The sequence below is a fragment of the Lepisosteus oculatus genome, chromosome 20 (assembly GCF_040954835.1).
Source record: "Lepisosteus oculatus isolate fLepOcu1 chromosome 20, fLepOcu1.hap2, whole genome shotgun sequence".
NCBI lineage: Eukaryota > Metazoa > Chordata > Actinopteri > Semionotiformes > Lepisosteidae > Lepisosteus > Lepisosteus oculatus.
The window spans coordinates 4,006,117-4,028,301 of NC_090715.1; the positions used below are offsets into that span (position 1 = coordinate 4,006,117).

Genomic DNA, 22,185 nt, shown 5'->3' on the forward strand with positions numbered 1-22,185 from the left:
TTTTGTTGTACATTTTACACTTGTTTCCTTAACTGTCAAATTGTTTTTTTCCCCGAAATAAAACAGAGCAATAATCCTGTGAAGACGACGGACTGCCCGAGCGCTAGACTCCCCTGATGGCTCACGGTAGCTCAGGGTAGTTAGTGTTGAATGAGCGGACCGGGGTGAAGTACTCGACATATTGGATATTCAATACCTCTGCGGCAGACAGTGATTGTACGGTGAGCTCTGCTTCAATTGAGCAACATGGCTCTGATGGACGCAGATCACACGAGATCAGATGTGCAAAGTTGTAGAATTAAGATCCATCTGACTGTCACCCACGTCCCAGGATTACTCGAGGGTTAAAGCGTGTCTTTTCATCTTTTGAAAGCCTGGGTGTCACCTAACAGATCCACGCCGCTATTCTGACTTGTTTAGACGGATTAACGGGTTACAAAAAAATCCTCCGCCGCCGTCCTCTACTCCCCCCCCCGGCTGCGCTTATTTACAAGCAGAAATATGTAATACAACACGCGTCATCCACCCCGCGTTCCCGGAAAATCGTATTAAGCCTTTTAAGTAAAGATTGCCAGTTTTTTTTTTAATACACGGAAATGAAGCTTTAATCTGGTTTCTGTAACGTAAACAGAGCTCGCACGGGGACTCTCTCTCTCTCTCCCACGGCTCGCTGGCGCAGGAGAGGAGTGGGTAGGTCCCACGGTCACTCGCACGCTCGCACGAAGCAGAGGCGCAGCGTCGCCCTTCTCCTGTCCTGTGAACGGATTCCTCATCTTTCCAAAAGGATTAAGAAATAGACGGTGCAATATTGCCTCTAACTTTTTTTTAAAACCAAATCGTTGTTGCATTTTAATTAGTTTCTTTTTTTTTCCCTCCCGAACACTCCGAGCATGAGATTTTACCACAATTACGCGTACTTCCTCGTGCCTGTTGCTCTCCAGTTCAGTAAGTGGGTTTGATTTTGCTTAATTAATACATTGATTTCACTGTTATTTCTCAACGAGATTTGTCTGCTTTTATTGGGATGGGCACAGCTCTGCTTTTTTTAAATCTTGTTTTGTGATGTTGGAGGCGCAGAAGTGATGCGTGCAGGTTTCAGGAAAATGGGTTCGGTGCGTTAAAAACAGCCCCGTAACCCAATAGCCTGTCTGGGAAATGTGTCTTAAAACATGCAAACGATTCTTTATGCGTAAAATAATTTAGTATCAGATTAAAAATAAACAACAGACAAATTATTTTGAAAATATGCTGTGTCTGGTTCAAATTATTGCTTGTTGAGAAGCGAAGATTTGGCTGGTTTTGCGAAGTTGCCGCTCAATAAATACTTTACAAATGATGTTTAAAAAAACGTGGAATCGAGAAATAAATTGAAGCCATTCCATGGTTTTAAGGGAGCTGGTGTTGTCGAATTAATATCAAGTAAGGAACAACTTTTTTTTGAATGCTTCAGAACGTGAGATTTCTGCCAGGCTCGTTTAGTAGAATATAATGTGTTTTTTTAAGGAAAAGGAGGATATAGCTGGTATAAATATTTAAATATTAGAGCCCTCTTCAGCATCTGGGGCTTCTTTTCAGACGGGCTGCTGAATTCCCATATAATCTGCCGAGCGATAAATGATAATATCTCGCTGAAAAAAAGAAGTGAGAGGGATGGTGGTACAGTCAGGACAAGAGTTTATTTTTGCCGACTGCCTCTGTGCTCAAAGCGTTCTGCAACAACTGCGGTGCTCACACCGAGAGGCCGAATCATGAGCGCTACAGTCAGCGCAGGAGCGTGCTGCCTGCCTGCCTGCCTGCGCCGGCATCCCTGACGCGCTGGCTCACTCGCTCCGAGGTGCGCTCAGTGCAGCACAGCAGGGGAACGGGACCCGCCGTGCTGCGGCGAAACTTACCAGAACCGCGATCTACCGACCAACGAGAAAGTTGTCCCCAGCGGGGCTTCCAGCAATCTTCTCGCTCCCCGATACACCTGAATAACTTCATCGCGAAGACTTGGGATTTGGCTAAAGCAAAGCAGCAAAACAAAACTCGTACCGCCGCTGGGTCCCACGGCGCTTTTTTTTAATTTTATTATACATTTGTTTTCATTTAAAGAAGCGAGGCTAACCTGATAGGATTTGTCTCCTGTTGCTACCAAGAATACCTCATCGGGTATTCCGCTCGCACCCATTTCCCCCTGAATTTCCTTCTATACCCAACTCAGATTTCACTGAAGTCGAGTTTTTGGTAGATGCGGAAGTCTGCCAATTGTCGGTTTTATATTCAATTTAGTAACGCGCCGGCGAGATGGCTGCCAGCTTTATTGTAGGGTCTGGGAACCAACACGCTAAAGAGTATTAAATACAATTCAGCTAGAAGGATCATCCCATTATTCATTGAAGTTCTTCATAATAAATTAATGATCCTCTCTGTGCTTTTGGGAGTTTCACTCTGTCATGTGCTATTTCTCTTAAATGTACGCATCTGTCTTCTTCACCTTGTTGGCGTGTGTCGGTTCCCCTGTTTTAATGACAGGCTGGTGCACTGCAATACGGAGAGCCTCAGCCTCTTTGGAAGGTTTTATTAACAAATATGCGCATATTGAGAAGAGTTATTTTTCTTCTTAGCTTGCGGTAAACTTATTCTTCATCTCACTGCCTCTGGCCCTGCTATTCCGAAGGCATTCTGGGATGCCTCTCGCAGCTGGTCCTCCTGGGGAAGGAGATGCCTAGTGAGCTGGCAGGCTGGGCCTGAGTGGCCAGCAGCACACCAGCAAGAGAGGGCAAATCCAAGGCAGTTGGGCGCTTAAGTGCCCATAATGAGTTACACTAACAGTTGCAGGAGTGTGGAACAAGCTATCCAGTACCGAAGCTCTTGGTGCCCATGCCCTGGCGTATTTCAACAGCTGGATGGAATCCCCCAATGAGTAAAGGAGGCACTATTTTACACAAAGGGTTGTGGGGGTCTGGAACAAGCTACCCCCAGCCATGTTGTCAAAGGCGATAATCTCGCTGCTTTCAAGGCTGGACGAGATCCTCAGATCAATTAGCTACTAACTACTGTATGCAATGAGCCAAATAGCTTTCTGCCATCTATGTTCTTTTATATGCTTATGCAAGGCAATGGGAGATTAAGTGTTTCAATGAAGCACTGAGGAATACATAAAAGGTACAGACTGTGTTTTTTAAATGTCCCTTTCCCTCTTTTCCTGAGTCATTAAAGTTACAGGGCTGTGATTTTGGGACAGCGCTCCAGGTAGTGTGTTGCAGCAGGTTCCTGCAATACACAGAAATCATTCCCTTAAACTGGCAGGGAGAAGGCCTCCTTCTTGTTCTTCGTCTTGTCAGAAGCAATTCATGACTATTCATTAGCATTCTGCTGTTCTTTAGGTAATTCATAATCACACTTGCTACTACGGACTAAAGCCAGACAAATGCACTCACACACATTCACTGAGGGCCTTAATCCATTATTTATTTTGTGCATTCATCATGCAGGAATGCAAATAAATCACTAAGCACGCTTTGCATGTGCCTCTAAATAAAATGAAATAGGCGTCTTGCCCATAGTCAACTAATTACAGAGGTAATTATAAAACCGCTCGAGTAATGAATGCAAAGCTGCTTTTCATATGGGGAATCTTGAACCTTGCTTTTTATTTGCCTATCGAGTAAAAATACTGTTACAGAATTTACAGAGATTAAAGATCACACTTGGACGTATGGATGGAATTCAATTTGGGGGATTTACATTCCCCACGGCACGGGGGGTCATCTGGAGCCTCTACCTTTCTCAGCAGCCCTGCACCTCTGCACTTTCAGGAGTGTCCATGCATCCCGATGAAGAATTCAAGGGCACGTTTTCCGTGGCGTTCAGTGTACCGAAAGAAAACCAGAGGGGAGAAAATGCTCTGCCCTCCCCGACAGAGGTGCAGTGTTCTTTCCTCGTCTGACTGCAGACGTCGGATTGTGGCTGACATGGCTTGTGTGAGTGCTCTGTGCTGCAGCAGGGTCCTCTGTGGTTTGGGAAGGAGGGGGGGTTCCGCCCTGGGCGCATTACGTCGCGGTCCGTGGGTGAGGAGGAGCGAGCGGGGGCACTGTCAGCAGTGTTGGCTGGGGATCCTGGAAGTTGAACAGAATTTGGCAAGGCAGGGGATGATCTGGGCCCGAGTCTGTCCTGAATGCCCTAGAAACCCCTCGGCACTGATCCCCAGTGAAGCAAGCACGCTCTGGGTGCACACAGGCCTGTGGCTCATAAGAACATTTGAACACTGAAGTGACCCCGCATCTGCAGGCACACAACACAGCAGATGTAACCAATCAACCAATCAACCAATCAATCAATCAATCAGTCTTTGTTTGACTGGAAGTCAGGTGTGCTGGTGTGTCACCCTGGCTCCTGACGAGGTGTTGTAAGACAGTATGACTGCTCTTCATCTACCACTGACGATTAAAGGGGGAATTTTAGGAAGGTCATATTGCACGGCATTATAGAATTTAACCAGGACACTGGGGTGAACATCCTACTCTTATGCACTGGGATCTTTAATGATCAAGTAGTCAGGATGTCAGTTTTCCAACTCAACCAAACGACTGCACAGTGTCTTCTGTCACCACACTGGGCCATTGGTTTGGAAATTGTGGAGTGCTATTGGATTAGTGTATGATCTTTCTAACTACAGTAAGTCACTGCATTTGTACCGAGACAGAAATATGTTCTTGTCTATAGCAGGCTGGCTTGGAGTTGAGAGCTGTATGCAAGGAGAGAGGAGCAAGGTCTGTGCAGAGGTACTGCTGAGCAGTTTCCCAGAGTGAGCTCTGTGAAGGCCTTCTAAGAGAATTAACCAAGGAAATGTCTCACTGAGAGACTTTGATGTCTCTGTTAATTCTCTGGAGTGCAGGGTTAGGCTTTCCATGCAATCATCTCCTCTCTGTACGCTCTGAGCTCACAACTCTGCTCTCATTAGTTTATTGCTGTTCGACTGGTAATCAGATTGTGTTAGAAAGTGCTGATGTGTCAGTGTGGCTTCTGACAAGGAGTTGAAAGACAGTAAGAATGCTCTTCACCTACCACTGACAGCACACACATTTAGAATTTGTGTGTGTCAAAAGTAAGTTGTAAAGGTACAGTGTTTATCAAGAGCTGTAGAATATACTGTATGATTATGGGAAACATTCAGGTCCAACCTATGCTCTTCTGTGACATTTCCTGCCTGTTTATAGGACATTTCCAGCTGATTTGCAGAGCCTAGAATTATAGATGAGCAGAAATGAGCTGTAATCTATGATGTGAATGAAGAGTCAATGACTTGATCAGTCGAGGTACCTGCCGTGCACTGACTTTCTTTTCATTCCGTTTGGCTATTCGCTGTCTTGCACATCGAAACCAAACATTTGGAAGCTGCTTTGAGCCACCGTTTTTGGTCTTCATAGGATAAGTTTTTGGTGTTCAAAACGTGTTCCATATGGAGAGAAACCCTATGAAGACTTACTATGTTATATCATGGTAAAAGCAGATAAACAGAGGCATGATTTTGACTGAGTACTGGAGAGAACATCTCTAAATCCTTTTGTACACCAGAGCATCTACTGAGAACCCTGCTTAACGCACAAACAGTCCATCTTGCACTCAGTGCTATGACAAGCACAGCCAGCAGAAAATAGCCGATAGATGTATTCTGTGCTTTAAAACCAAGCCCACAAAAAGTAATGAAATATTTGACAGAATCACATATTATGTGCGAAGTATATTTGTGCAAGGTCTTCTAAAGTTGAACTGTGAATCCCTTAGTGACCATAGCAGGCAATCTTGTAATGTACAGTTATATAACTCTGTTTTCTGTGCGATAAACCTAATGTTACTGCATACGATTTCAGGCTTTCCTGTAACAGCAATGGCCAAAGATCTTCACAGTCTTACATAAGAGTTTAAAGGAAATTATAATAGTAACAGAATAGGAAAGGTTACAAATAAGAGGAGGACATTATATCCTCTTAAAATATGATGACCAAAATCATACACAATATTCTAAATTAAGCCTTACTAGTGCATAGCACAATTTAAACATAACATTCCTTGAGCATCCCTTCTATTCTGCATTATTTCTGAGTGAAGTGGTGTGAATTCTTCCAGGAAACGCATGGTTTCACTAGCTCTTACATCTCTGACGTTCGCCAGGTCCTTCTGCAGTAACTACAGCTTTTCCGGTTGGAGTTGGATTTTGTGATTAATGTATATGTCGTGTGGGTGATCAGATTAGCATTGCCGGCTCACAGTGCGCAGGCGCTGCGCTCAGTTCCTGGGGTGCTATCTGTGTGGAGTTTAAATGTTCTTCCAGTCTTCACGTTTGTTTCCTCTAGGTGCTCTGGTTTCCTCCCACAGTCAAAATGTGAATGTTGCTTTATTAGGCCTATACAATTTCTTGCATTAGGAATTCATCTTTTCACATACCCCAGCTTGCTCTCCATGAGACACAGACATGGAGAGAAGCTTGGGGTCAGAGCACAGGGTCAGCCATTGTACAGCACTCCTGGAGCAGTTGGGGTTAAGGGCCTTGCTCAGGGGCCCAATGGAGTAGGATTCCTCTGCCAGCTGCGGGATTTGAACCAATAACCTTCCAGCCACAGGCGGTGGCAGGTCCTGAGCCACAGAGCCACCGCTCCACCCGAGACACATGGGTCGCTTAATTGGTTTCTGAGAAAACCGGCTCTGGTGTGTGTGTGTTTGTCTCTGTGTGTGTCCTGCAATGGGCTGGCGTCCTGTCCAGGGTGTATCCGGCCCTCTGCCTATTGCTTGCTGGGATAGGCTCTGGCTCCCCCTGAACTGGAAGAAAGGGTGAGAAAATGGATGGATGCTTTGCAGTAGGGGTTCCTGCTGAAAGCTCCAGACGTTGCATGGATTAGCCTTGCAATATGAACTAAATTCAGATTCCACCTGAGGCAATTCAACAGGTACTGTATATGCATTGCCTAACCTCAGAGCATCCCTAAATGAACACAACTGTTTTGAATTCTAAAATCTAATGTTAAATAACCCACTACCACTAGTAATTATATGCCAATAACACTGAATTAATTATAGACCTACTGGATAGTACTATGTTACCCTATTGCATACTTAAGCAATTGCACTCTTGTTTAGCAGTAGGTATAGGTAGATTTTACAAACCATGAGCAAAGAATGGGCAAAGTGGGCAAACTCTAATAAGTTAATTAAATGAAGAATGTCTTTTTCACTAGGAAATTATTTTTTCCTTCTGTCCTGAATATCTGGAAACCTTGAATTCTTCTTTCCGTTCCTGTGAGAATTTTGCCCACTTTCGAGGTTATTTCTGAAAACACTGCATAGGCAGCCCAAAACCCAACCAGGTACTATATTAGTACCTCATTAGATCATCTCCAGCACGTAGTACACCATTGATTACAATCCCTGGTGGAAACACTTTATCTCTGCAGGGCTACACTCTATGATTCTAAGTAATGAAGTTGATTTTGCACATTTCTTCTGTGTGGATGCTTGGGAGCTTCGAGGCTTATTGTTCCTGTACTTTCTACAGTGGCTCTCAATTTGAACCGCTGTTTGGCAGATGTTGCAATGGCTGTGTTTAACTGTGGAAAGCCGGACACAGGCAGGCAAAGCCGAGAATGTCATTTTGAGATCTGAAATGAGTGTGTGTGTTAAAGCCGTGCTGCGCCAGAGCAGAGGCTGGGGGATCGAGCAGCTCATTACAATGCAGGCGCACTCTCGCTGGCTGGCATGCTCTCACCTCTGAACTCTGGGAGATGGGGGTCAGGCAGCTCCCATGTCTCGAGCGCCACCTGGGTCACTCGCAGCTCCTGTGAGCCAGCTGCCAAATCGCTCTGCCAGGCTGGGCACACAGAGCCTAGGACTTGATCTGGGGCTCTCCAGATTTCCTGTGAGCTGCATGGACTAGGGGGCTGTGAGGTTTTACATGGACTTGAACGCTGTGGTTGTTAGAATGATCTTCTATGAATGCTTGTGTAAAAGGATAAAAAGGAGGTATGCAAGACCTGGGCAGCTAGAGTGAAAAATGTCTTTCAGTTAATCGTTTTGTTTTTCCTGTAGTAGCAGAATGGCGATTGATTTTGTTTTTAAATGTAGTCCTTTGGGACATCAGGGTTATCAACAGGATGCTAAAGGTTTATAATAAGGCAACGTTATGCAACAGACAAACTGGCTGTCACATGGCCTCTTCTTGTTATATAAGGTTTAGAGACGGTTAGAGGAGGTGAGTTGGACTGGCCAAGATTTAATTGAAATGCTGCTGGAGCACTCACATAAATGACAGGGTCCCATTGTATCCTTTTTTCTTGAGTATTCATTCTCTGAGACATGAGGATTCACATGGATTTGATGGTCTTCCGTGGTTCATTTATATATTTTTTTATAGCCAGCTGCTATTCACCCTGAACTGGCACAACCTCCCTGCGCTGACCAGACACTCACACATTTGTGTGCCTGTACGTTTAGGGACCTTTCATTGACTTTCTTACTATTTTTATTTACTCTTCTATTATAAATTCCAAAACTTGCACTGGGACTGAGATCTTGAGTTAATTTTCTGATTGCTGTGCGAGGACAGGTGTCACTCCTGAGACTTTGAGCCTGCACAAAAGTATATTAAAAACAGAATGCAAAAGAACCCAAAAGGCAGTAAATCTCAGTGTCTTCTAACTAGAACAGGAGGAGGTCTTTCTTTTAGAAAAAGGGGGGCTAGTTAGTGACAGGCCAGTTGAGTACTCATTACTAACACAGTGCTGTTTTTCATTGTGTTCCTCTTTTACCTTAAGAAATAGGACCTTTGGGATTAGTTTTTTTTTTGAGTTAACAAAACCCAGGCTATAACTCAGATGTGGAAAAGTTTTTTTTTAACATCTGCTTCCACAAAGATAAATTAACAAGACTGGTTGAAATATCTGGGGAATTTGCTTGAAAGTGTCACCTGAAGTTTGCTACTTTTAACAAACACTGGAGAAAAAGTTATTTCAGAGCTGGTTTGTGATGTGTTTGCTGTCTATACAGAGGGTGCTGTGCTGTCATTTCTGGGCTCAGTGCTCGGTCTCATCAGCACTTAGAATTCCAGACTAGTGGGATCCTAAGCCTAAACATGACATCGTCTGCTGCTGCTGTTTTTCTTACTCCATTTTCCAAAGGATTCATTCTTGTTGTGGAGGCTTAATCTGGTTCTTTCTGTTTGTCTTTGGTTGGTTGGGATAATGAATGTAAGACGTACAAGCTCACATTTTTTTTCATACTCCTGTCCTGCTCTTAAAAGTGGTGGTCTTTTTTTGCTGATAAGGGCAAAACGCATTTTAAAGGCCCAATGCGTCCTGTGAGAGTGAGGTAGGTTCAGATAAGATGGAGATTCTTGTCTGAACTACATTCCCCAGAATGCTTTGGGGGGAATGGTCTGCCATCTATAGTCAAATGACTGACTGGCATAAGAAACTTGGTTGGGTGACAAGTAAAAAATCAGGAAATGGTGGTTTCCAAGGTTGCTCTTTTATCTGTTGTCTGGAAACTGAGGTCAGATCCTCTGACATGCAAGCAACACCAGATGGAGGGAGAGAAGGGCTTGTGTGATTGTACAACTGACCAAAAGACTAAGACATTTGTAAGTGTTGAAAGTTTCATGTTTCATTGACTTTGTTTTTGGAACTGGTCAACAGCATGTCAGGCATAACATTATTTATAATAGCAAATATACAATTGGCAGTGTTGAGTATTCATGCCCATACACATTAATCCAAATGCACATTTCTAGTCAGAACGCACGAAGATTGACATGTTTGAGCTTTGAGTTGATGTTGCGAAGCTTGTTTTTTTGTAGTGCATGAGGAGGGTGATATTTTAGGGTAAGTGAGAAGTGATTCAACTTAAAGCTATACTTTCACAATCTGTAAATGGCATCAGAAATCAGGCTCGTCTGTTTTCTCCAGTGCGTGTTTTTGTTCTCTTTGCAGTTTTAAAATGTGCTGCGCGAAAACGAGTTTTGTCAAGTAAGTCACATCTCCTCCACTACTGGTCAAAAGACAAGGTCTCACTCAAAGTCAGGAACGTACAGCAAAGCCCCCCCACCTGTACGCAAGCAGAATCCCTCTGGGAGTGAACAAGCAGGGGAGCAGACTGGCTGCAGGCAGGAAAACAAGATCTTCCATTTTGAATCTTGTCTCTCTCTCTCGATTAAGACCCTTGACCCACTGCTAAGCAATTTGCAGCTTGAAGTGTCTAGTAACATCTTTCAGGCGGTGTTATTGCAGCTGTAATTCATCTGTTAAAAGAGACTGCACTGATGAGCCACGGTGGATGTGATCTCATGTGAAGGCTGACAGAAACACCTGTTTCCAGGGTTCTGTTCATCCGGACTCACGGGGCAAAATTGGTTTGCTTGCTTTATTAACCTCCAGGTTTTGGTATGTAACCCTACTGTATATGTCAAAAAGCATCAGCTGCAACTACAGTTTCTTCTGAGTTTTAATTAGTTTAACAATTTGCATTTACTGTGGATACATTTTAAGTGCACATACATGTAGTTTCCAGATGGCATGAGCAGAACCTATGTGGAAGTATATTTAAAACAAGAAAAGGAGGCCCTTCTTTATGTAAAGAGTTGTGGGAGTATGGAACAATGTACATGTGGTATCAAACTTGATACCCTGCCTTCTTTCAAGAATTAGCTTGATGAGATCCTTGGATCAATCAGATAATGATTACCAAATAGCCTCCTCTCGTTTTTTAACCTTCCTGATGTTCTTACAGAGGCCAAGTTTATCCAGGGTCATTTTATGGACATTACTCTATATATTGTTGTATGGAGTTATGACATAGTTCAACCAGATTAGCATGGGAGCTCTCCAGGGTGCTGAACACTGGCCGAAGACGAACAGGTGTAAATCTAAATCTAAAATCTTCCACCCATCCATCTGTTTTCTAATCTCCTTATCCAATACGGGGTTGCAGAGGAGCTGAAGCTTATAATAATAATAATAATAATAATAATAATAATAATAATAATAATAATAACACTTTATTAACCCTTTACAATTTCTTGCATTAAGAATGATCTCTTCACAGACCCCAGCTTGCTCTCCATGAGACACACAGACAGGGAGAGAGCCTGGGGTCAGAACACAGAGTCAGCCATAGTACAGCGCCCCTGGAGCAGTTGGGGTTAAGGGCCTTGCTCAGCAGCCCAACGGAGTAGGATTCCTCTGCCGGCTGCTCATTATCCTGGCCAGCAATGAGCGCTAGACAAGAGTGTCGATCACAGGGCAAGCACAGACACGCACACACTCACACCAGGGCCAGTTTTCCCAGAAACCAATTCACATACCAGCACCTGGAGGAAACCTGTGTGAACCCAAGTAGAGCATGCAGACTCCACACAGATAGCATCAGAATTGAGCCCAGGGCACCAGAGCTGCGAGGCAGTAACGCTGACCACTGCACTGTCGTGCCACCCTGGTGAAATATTTAGTACAAAAACACGCAGACTACATCTTTGCATGTGGAAAAGCATTCTGAACTGAAAACAGAAGTTTAAAGTTTTCACGCCTCCAGGGGTTTGTGGCCGTTAAAGGAGTGAGTTTTGCAATTTATAATTTGAAGATTTTGGTTTAATCCTATCTTTAATTTCTTCCTGTTTCTGTTAAATGACAAGGGAAATCAAAGACTTTCTGTGGCATTGGAAATCTCCAGAACTTGTAGGCTGTACTATGATAAATATGATGTTTAGGGTAATAAGATTTGTATGGGATCGTGATTTTGCGATTGATGCCTCTTTGCACTCACCAGGACAGAGAGGGAATGAGAATCGAACCCATGGCTGATGGGGTGAGCAGCAGAATAATTTCCTAATTAGAGGATATCATTGCTGTGAGCAGAGGCTGTGAGACGTATTGACTTACCTCTGTGCTTCGCAGTGTCCAGGGGAGCAGCAGATGCGAATGGCAGGAATCTAAAGGTTGGTGATAATTTGAAAAAGGGTTGGCTGGCTAATTGTCAGGTTTGCTGGGGAAGTTGCTAAGAGTTGCTGGGGGAATTGAGGCCCAAGTTTTCTCGCACGCAATGTGCCACTGCCATCATTAACCCCCCTACTCCCCTTAACAACCAGGCAGCAGCAGTTGCAGGAGGCAGCTGAACAGTGGCTATAGTTACCACATTAAAACAGATCAGCCCCCCCCCCCCCCCCCCCCGCGAGAGGTGATTTCACTCTAGATCAGAACCAGACATGGAAAAAAAACGGTGCAGTTGCATTTCCTTGGAAACGGGAAAACCAAGGTGATGCTCAGAAGAGCTGAGAGGTTTTTAAAAAGCATTATTCGTTTCGATATGAAATGTGGTTTTGCCTGTGGATTTTTTTTGTGTTTGTTTATGAAACCTGTTGAGCCTCACTGCAGGCTTCAGGCGATTAACTGCCTGGTGCCCGGGTGCGAACCTGAGCTAGTGTTGAATGCACTGCTCCTCTGTGTGCCTCTTCCCATCATCAGCCTCCACTACGACACAGAGCCGAGACCTTTTGAAACAATCCTTCCCTTTACAATCCCTGTGCAGACTCTCAGTATGCAATATGAGGCATGCATGGGTAACCTTTGACCTATTTGGCATTAGAGCTCAACATCAGTAGTTCATTTTCTTTAAACCGGTTAAGTAAGCTTTTCATTTTATTGGAAGGAAAAGTCAGCTGACTAGAGGAAATATGATTCATTTGATATGCATAACACACTACATGGCAGCTCTAGTGAAACCTTATGCAGGTCTTAGTGAATTTTTTAATTTATTCTACTCATCAAACAGCACTAAGAAGCTCTTTAGATCATGTCTTTTAGGCATCACCTCAGCATTTTTTGGCCCTACTGACATTCCCTGAGGCTGCGGGCTTCCCGTTTCCTTTATTTAAAAGCCCAAAAGCAGTTCTAGCTCTGGCAAACCCGAGGAAATCGCCTGTGCAATTGCAACTGCCTTTGTAATTTGTATTATAATGTTTATCATTTGCATAACCTGACACAGACATCCTCATAAGGTTTTGCAGCTGGCAGGTCTGAGGAACATTTATGTGACTTTATTAGTCTGTTCTCTGGAGTTAATACAGCAAACATCAGCGAATACCAGCTGCAAACTCAGCATAAACCCCCCCGTTGAGTGTATATCGAGACCTCATGAATAGAAATATACACGGATGCTGTATATTGCTTTTATTGAAACAGTTCTCGAGAGCCCGAATTTTGTCTCCCGGTTGTACTCACTGCCTGCTGTGCCCTTAGTCTGCTGCAATGTGCCTGAACATCTGGATCACTTTCAGGCCTCCATGCTAGTCGTGCTACATGATACAGAGGGGAGTCTCTAATGGGATGTGGCAATTTCATGTCTTGTGGAATTATTACAGTAGTTCAGGGTCTCTAACCCTGCTCCCAAAGAGCCCCAGTCCAGCAGGTCACAATCAGATCACCAATTTTCAAGGACTTGGTGCAATTTAATTGAGACCAGTTCTCCTGGTGACAGTCTTATAAAGTGGGGAATTCAGAGCTCTAGGACCAAAATCTGACTCTCCACCAGCTCTCAAGGACTAGAGTTCTGTTAATTGTACAGATTACTCAATAATTAATTCATCAGTTAAATACCAGCGTTACCAGTCTTTAGCGATCAGTGACGTGTAAGACTGAATTGGAGCTCTCCAGAACCTGGGTTGGAGCTACCTGTGTTCATTCTCTTCAGTCCATTAAGGTCTGCGTTATTGCAGGACTCAGACAAGAGCTCTGTAACATGTTACTCTTTTGGGCTCCTAATGTTTTCAGCTGAAGGCTTTGGTGTTCAACATTTTGAGGGTTAATTGTGCAGTGAGCAGTTGGGGAGTTACAGAGCCACGGTCTACAACATGACAAAGTTTTACTGCCCAATCCCTTCTAGAGAACTTCTTGTGTGGAACCAAGAGTGGAATTTAGGCTTTGCTCAGACAGTTCCAGTCAGGAACTGTGGCTTCTTACCACTGTCACAATCTAGTAATGAATGTGTTTGGTGCAAATTATATAAGATCACAGTGTTGCAGAAAGGAAGGTTCTACAGGCTGTAAATCAACAGGTGCTGTATAAGATGCAGAGTTCCTAGCTGGGTGGGGTTCTTTAATAGAATGACCCCTGGAGACAATGTGGCTTGTGTTTATTTCAAGGCAAACAATTATTGGAAGAGAGTATTGGAAACACATAAAGACATGCTAGGGTGTACTGTATATGCTAACATTTTGGTCTGCTCTGCAAAAATATTCTTCTGCTCCCTGATGATCTCTTGCTAATTACACCACAATTTATTGATCAGTTTAGTGCCATAGGGGAAAATGCTAATCAGGCTTGAGATGAATGCATGATTCACAAGAACATGCTGGTTAATGGGATTCCCTGATATACCTGGAGACTGGCATGGTCTCTGCTGTGAACTGTTCATTCATGAGAGCGCACTGCTTGTGTAGACATAGGACACTTGACACTGCTTACCTTCAAGAGTGCTGCTTCTTCAAAATACTGCGGCCACTTTCTGGAGCTCGTTTGGAGCTGCTGTTGCTACCTAGTACTAGACGGGCTAGATGGGTCTCTTGTTTGTAACCAGTCTTATGTTTGAAAATACAGGGCACAACACCCCTGCCCCCAATTAAACTTAAAGACACAAAAATCCTGATGTCATCCACAAATTGTGAGAATTGTTACCTCTTTTATTTTGGTCACACTCTGTTTGTGTGTATAAAATACAGAGCATCTCATAAACACCAGGCTTTTCAAAGATTTGTGAATGCAGCCTGCAAGGGTGGTTGATATGATGCTGCAGTCTGCCCTTCATGTGGTCCTACACCTGGTCTTTACAGCACAAATCGGTTGTATGTCCAGCACAAACACTGAGCAAAGATGGTATCTCCTTGTATATTTATATTTATGTGCAAGACTGGGATCGCAGTGATGAGACACATTAGGATTCTTGATTGCTGGATGGCAAGGAGTCAGTGTGTCTGAACATAAAAATAAAATGGTGACCTGTACAGACACCCACATCTCCTCTTTACATACAGTTCAGCGTATTTCCATGAAATTAATGGACAACAGCAGCCTTCATCACAGGTGATTCAAGCTAGCCAGATTTGTGTTTTTGTTCTTTGGAAAGTGTGGTTCGGTTGTTTCTTTTGTGAAAGCCAGGGTGCTTGGATCTGGGGAGAAGACGATAAACGCGTTCATCCTGCGGCTGTTTTAAAAGCAGAGCTGTCTCTACACCCTCGCTCTGTGCTCCCCGGCCCTTCGTTAAACGGGTGTGTGGATGAATGAAGCCGAAAAGCCTCCACACTGACCCCACTGCAGAGCAGAGGAAATCAATAGGTTCATAGCAGTAAAAAAAAAAAGGTTCCATCAAATATTAATCGAGCTTCAGAGGTGGGTGGTAGCGGATCGCACATGTTGCCCAATCTCACTTAGCCCTGGACATGAGCACCATGCTCTTTTGAAGTTTCCTTTTGGTGTCTGTCAATATCCCAGGTTTTGCTTCTGCCAGCCTTGAGATACTGTAAATCTGCAGCTCTGTTTAATTTTTAAAGCCTGCAACAAGGAAAGGAAGGGACTGAATGATGTGTCTCCTGTCTAGAGTCCTCGGTCTCTCCTCAGATCTGTCAGCGGTCTTCCTGTCTTGCGAAGGGTGTGCACTGAGATCTGATCAAATAGTGACAACAGTATGTGCTCACAGCTTCGCCTAGTAAAAGCTGTGAAACACGGGACAAGGACGTGATCCATGGAATGTGTGCTCCTCATTAAATGTGTATTCTCAATCCCTGAGAATTGTGGTGTTTACTTAATGCCAAGTCTATATTTTTTGTTAACATTAAAAAGCCTGCAAGGAATATCCAGACTGTATGTTTTTGGAGTTCAATTATAGGATTAAAGTGATCATAGAACACATTCACTGTAGCTCTCCATGAATCACTCTAATGGCTTCGTTTCACATGTTATTGCTTAATCACATTGCAAGTTATCTAATAGGCACAATGCGCTTCTTAACATGTTCTAGTGTCAGGCCAGCACATTTCTCGCTGACTGGCAATAAGTGTGGTCCTGTTTTGTCATTTTAGACTGACACTGAGTTTCTCTTCCCATTCCACACTCTGTAGCAGGGCAAGGAGCTCACAGCAAAACCCCATCTGACACAAGGCAGCACAGAACAGAGGGAAGCAAGAGCTTAACACTTCCCACTTGTTGCATTGTAGGTTTTTGGAAGTTTTTTTTTTACGATTTATGAAGAGGGAGAAAAGTATGCAGATATAGGTTCTTAATCCAGGTTTCAGTTATTCTGTATCTCAACAACTTCAGATTTTAAACTTTAAACCCTTCTAGACCACTCTGTGACAAATGTATTAAAAGGCAGCTTCTTCTAACTTAAGAAAGGAAGGAGAATTAGTGAGAACCATTCCGAATTGATTTTTTTTCTTATGAACAGAGGAGTACAAGATGTTTTTTTTTGGCGCTTGTCTGGGGAAGGGAAGTCGGTTACAGTGCTAATAGCAGAGACTGGAATAGAGAACCTGTGTGATGTTGTATATTCAGTCCTGCACCTGTGTGATCACATGGCTTCTCTGTGCTCACAGAGTGCACCCACAGTGTTCGGACAGGGGAAATCGAAGCCTAGTAGCTGCATGGCTAGCAGGCTCAGGCACATGTGCAAACAGGCACAGACCCATCCTGGAGGGACCCGAACCACAGACAACTGTGGAGATGAGCCCATCTGTAGGGACTGATTTGCCTGCTGGTCTGATGTGAGTGGCTGGTGCAGTTTTGGAAGCTGTTGGATGCTGCCAAGGAAGCTGTCACTCTGCACTGCAGCCACAGATGGCCAGGGTGACAAAACTAACAGCTTGAACATAAAGCGCGTCCGAGCTAGAAAAAGCACCCCAGGGCAATTCACACCTGATGGAGGTGTAAATCAGCAGGGCTCGGAAGAGGTGACTTTCAGGGAAGGTCCCGCTCCCAGGCAGCTGTGCTCTGTTGTCTCGTCCCGCAGTCCTGGCGCCCGGCCCGGGGAGCGCGGCCAGCCGGAGGTGCGACTCCATCTACAGGGGCTTCGCTGAGTGTCTGCTGCGGCTGGGAGACAGCATGACCCGGAGCGTCCAGCAGGGGGCCGAGGACCTGCAGGAGATCGACACCATCTGCAGGTGGGTGAGGAGGACGGACAGCCAGACTGACCCCCTCCACGTCCAGCTCCGCGCTCCGAGCCGCCAGCCCGGCCTTCAGGGATGGACAGCCCCGCTTTCTATGCACCGGCTAATATATCCCAGAAGCACTCACACATAGGCGGTGTGGTGGCTCTGTGGCTCAGGACCTGCGCCTGGGGCTGGAAGGTTGCCGGTTTGTATCCCGCGGCCGGCAGAGGAATCCTACTCCGGTGGGCCCCTGAGCAAGGCCCTTCACCCCAACTGCTCCAGGGGCGCCGAATAAATGGCTGACCCTGCGCTCTGACCCCAAGCTTCTCTCCCTGTCTGTGTGTCTCATGGAGAGCAAGCTGGGGTATGTAAAAAAACCGAATTCCTAATGCAAGAAGTTGTATATGGCCAATACAGTGATCTTATCTTACTGTATGTCCCTCCGTGTTATGCAATAGTTACTCTAAATTGTGTTGAATGAATGGATACTTATTTAGCTGTTGTTTATATGATTTTTACTTTATACAATTGCAGAAAACAGTTCTGTGAGGCATCGGTCTGTGGTGATTTTGGCTCAGCAGATTGTACAGTGATAGAGCCTTCCACTGGCTCACACATCTCTTACATAACAGACTGTCAGCAGCTCCACTGTCTGACAGAGAGCGCTCGATTAAAAATTAAAGGTCTATATCTCTCACTCTGCCTCTCTTTATTTATATATATATATTTGTAATTCATCTCTATATAAAGTCACAAGCCTCTGATAGAACATGTTTAAAAATTAATGTACACTAGGGTCTGAAAAAGTTCCACGACCGTCTGTGAAGGAACTCAAACGTGTACAGTGCTTGTATATATGTATCTGCTACAGAGTTGTGTTTGAAATTGCAATGCTGCATAAATATTTCAGAGTTATTTAAAAGAACCACAAGGGTCAGATGTAAAGACATACCTAAGTACAAGATAGAATAATCTTAAACTGAAAATATATTAAGAACGATCATATTTGTTTTTATCTGAAGTTTTTAAACAAAGTTTAGATTAGTTTGGAATGCCTAATGCACATCTTTCCCTAATAATACAAGAGATGTACAGTATTGCATGAACTGCACAGTCTTTACCAGGGTTGTTGGAGAGTTTACTTCACAACATCTGTGATAGTCTGTACATGAATGTACTTTTTGGCCCTTGTTTATACTTCATTGCTGCGGAGTTTGGGTGACACAAGTCATCCACTTTATTGCCGGCACTAATTTGGTCACAAAATGGTGAGATTTAACAGACGTTTTGGGAGGAGGTCAAAATGTAATTTTGCGCTTCCACTCTCCTGTGTATAAATACTACCTGGCTGCCCATAACTCTGCCCTCATCTTCTCTTCCCCCCACACCAGCTGCACTCTCGCTTCTGCCTCCCTGGCTCATTCCTCAGAAGCGAGGGGGCTGTCCTCAGCCAGGCCAGTTACACCTGTCCCTCACACCTGTCCTCCCCGGCTCTGTCCCCGCAGGTCCTGGGACGAGTTCCACACCTGCGCCAACGCGGCGCTGGCAGGCTGCCCGGAGGAGGCGGCTGCGGTCTGGGAGTCTTTGCGCCAGGAGTCTAAGAAGATGCAGTTTTCGGGGAACCTGTATGACATGTGCTCCAACCGCGCCAAGCCCCCCACCAGCATGCAGAGCCCCAGCCAGGAGGAGACCAATCAGGAATCTCTGAAAGGCCACGCCCAGCACCTCAGCCCCGCCTACTCCCTGCTCGCCATGTGGCTTCCACTGCTGCTCGCCAGGATGTAACTGCTCTGGCCAGGCCCAGGAGGAGGGAGCAGCAATCCCCCACATAGGCTCGGACTGAAACACTATCTCCATTTGCAGTAGCGTCTGTTTCTGATTGTGACTTTAAGGGGATTGCTTAAGAGCTGAAACCTGGCAGAGTATATTTCTATACCCAAAGGTTGCATTGCTCTCTTATTTGGCAGCTCACGATACTCATAAATGCAATCTTCTCAGCAGAATAAGACACACACACAAGTCCCAAGCTGATTTATTTTTTTTTAACCATGGGATGCCACTCTGGTGTTCTTTTTATCTTACTCTGGAAGCTTTGATCCTTTGTCCCCAATAGAAAGAAACTAAAGTGTGCGAAAGCCACTAAGCGAAAAAGACATTTAACAGCACAGCGTGGCTTTCCCTAGAGAGTTGACAATCATTATGATTGCTGATACATAATAAAGAAATTTCGAGAGTCAGAAGCTCATTTTAACGTTATTCTCCATCAGATGACTTTCATCAAGATGGCAGACAATTTGTTTAGATCTTTTTTTTTAATTTGGAACAAAAGGGGGTTATAAAATGCATAAATTAACCAATTTCAAACATGTACCCTTATGAAATGAGAATGTTTCTGTGAAACCCCACTGAGCAGAAGATTATCACACTTCTAGAGTGGTGAAGGGTAAGGGCTGGGAGCACTCAAGTGACTTGTTGAGTGTGTAGTTTCATTGGAGAATGATTACCACCAGGAAATACTCTAAAACGTCAAGGCCCTTTGACAAGACAGGTTACACACACCGAGAGAGCTTGACCAGCAGTTATTATTGTAGTTCCAGTGGTGTATGTATTAGTTTAACTTGCAGACAGTTTCACAATGCGAGGTTAGGTGTCCGTTACACCAGGAATACATTTATTACAGGCGTATAAATGAAAAATTCATTTTGTGGTCTAATTTCACACACTTAAACACCGGCAAAATTGTGAATTTGGAATTCTTCTTTACCTCTTTGCTTTAAGTAAAACCAGCCCACTGACTGTCCTCTGTTTGGACAAGACAGTGTTGTTAAACTTTGTTTTCATCAAAGGGTACTTTGAAATTTGGCTCAGCATTTTATTCAACAGTGATCTTCTTGAAACACAGGTGAGGAACCCAGACAATGTTTGGAATAGTTTTGGTGCAGAACCTTGAATGACCTTAGTGAAGTCTTAGTAGTAGAAATAAGTAGCAGCACTGTCTTTAAATGCCAGTGGGGCCATTTGAATGTGCATCTGCTTAGTAACTCTGCAGATAGCCTTTGTGCAATGTACTCTATGATGTAAAAATCTGACGTCAGCACTACAGTAATTTATCTTTCACTTGTTGTGTAGAAACCTGACATGACATAGAGGAGCCACAAAAGTTTCAGCCTGAATGTACTGTCCTAAAGCAGGAGTTGAGTGATAATCAGAAAGCAGTCAATACCTGAAAAAGTTTTTACTCTGAAAGTACAAATACCTGGTGATTCATAAAGTATTGGTCTGAAATAAAAAAAACGAACATATTTGCTTAACCAAAAGGAAGCCCACCTTTGATAATCAAGGTTATATATTCTATTTTTGAGATAAAAAAAGCTTGGTATCATCTTTGTATATTCCAATATAAAAGTGGTTTTCAAATTTAATATGTAATTAAGAACCTCTATGTGTACAGATGTATAAATCACATTATTCCCAGTTATATATAAATGCACATTTTCATTTGAAGAGTGTGAGCGTATTTTTCTTCCTAACCCTCAAAGGATATAGCTTGCTTTTTCATTTTGTTATTCCATCCTGATAAAATATATATCAAGGCAAGCCTGGTTTTAATACAGTATTCAGATTTACATTTGGTAAATCTGGTAAATATTTCGAAGTATCCATTTATATATAAACCTACAGGTACGGTTCTGTAATATTTCTATTGTTAAAAGAGTTTTAATGTATTTGTTTATCGGTGAAGCTATTGTTTGCAGCTCACAAAGGACGCTCTATTCAGAAGCAAGACAGACTCAACTTGCTTTCCTTCAGGAGGAAATTCTGGTGTAGTGCACGGTCTCAATGTTACACTTCTATGTACTGGGCTGTACGACAGCATGTCCTGTTAGAGAATCTTGCTGTTATTGCGATTAATCTTGATAACCTATAGGAGACAGACGGGTTTGTTTTGACCATTTTTCTACGATTGTTATAAGTGGACAGAAGGCCACATGTTTAATCCAAGTAAATAGTAATTTCCAATCTTTTTTTAGACTAGTCACCAGGATGGGATCAGGAGCTGGGGTTAGTTTTTCTGCAGCAGCTGATGTGCCTGATGTAACTCTGCTTTTGCAGGATTTATTTCAGAAAGCAAATGCACATGATTCCATTGCAACCAGGAACATTAGGAATGTCTAATATGTTTTAGCTCCCCAGTGTGAACTTATTAAATGGTCCCACAGGGCATTTTTCTCCTATTTTCAGTCTGTGAATTATCTGTCTTTTACAAAGCCACAGTTAGGAAATAATTGTCTGACCAAGCTTTACTGCGGTGACCCATGTACTTGAGAAGATGGGTGAGAATTGTGCACCTTGCATGTTTCTGATCCAAAATCTGCCCTGTTGCTGACATTCTCCACTGCTCATTGTGTGCAGTTTCTATTGGGAATATGTGAATATCTGCTAGGCTTTCACAGTTCTTCGATTAACACAGGGTGAAGATGGAAACAGGAGTTTAAAAATTCGCCACATACTGTACATGTGCATCGGTTTACTACTGACTATTTTCAGGAACAGTAATGTGTATAATATTAACAGGCTGCTGTTAATATTAAAGTTTAAGTTCCCTATAGCGAAGCAGTGTAATTGAGATAGCAGAGAAATGTAAACTGTCATTCATTCAGTGCTTTTGCCTTTCAAGAATATCATTGCATCAACATCATGATACAAATCTATTATATTTTTCTTTTTGATATTCTATTTGCAAAGCAATTTGTTAATTGATATAAAATGAATAAAATGTTGGCGATCGGAACTGTGGTGTCCTGATGCAATCGAGACCGAAGTCTTCTCGTTTGGTGTTGCGTGCATGAAAAGCACTTATAGACTCTGACGCTGACAACAGTGAGGCTAACAGCAAGGTTGTCATGTCGATAAAGAAAAAAAAAGGAATGTGATACCCTGACACAAACAATAGAGCATATATACCCCCCTAAAATTAAATTATTGTTGTTGGGAATTGCGAGAAATAAAAGAAAACCAGTGGA

General features: G+C 43.5%; 1 protein-coding gene across 1 annotated transcript; it reads left to right on the top strand.

Annotated features, from left to right (window-relative positions):
- Positions 1-600: 600 nt before the first annotated feature.
- nrn1la (neuritin 1-like a) lies at positions 601-21,396 on the top strand. The gene is made up of 3 exons (XM_015368377.2): positions 601-945; positions 17,023-17,173; positions 18,667-21,396. The coding sequence occupies exons 1-3, from the start codon at positions 891-893 to the stop codon at positions 18,944-18,946; spliced, it is 486 nt and encodes a 161-aa protein (XP_015223863.2). The 5' UTR covers positions 601-890; the 3' UTR covers positions 18,947-21,396.
- The last annotated feature ends 789 nt before the right edge of the window (positions 21,397-22,185 follow it).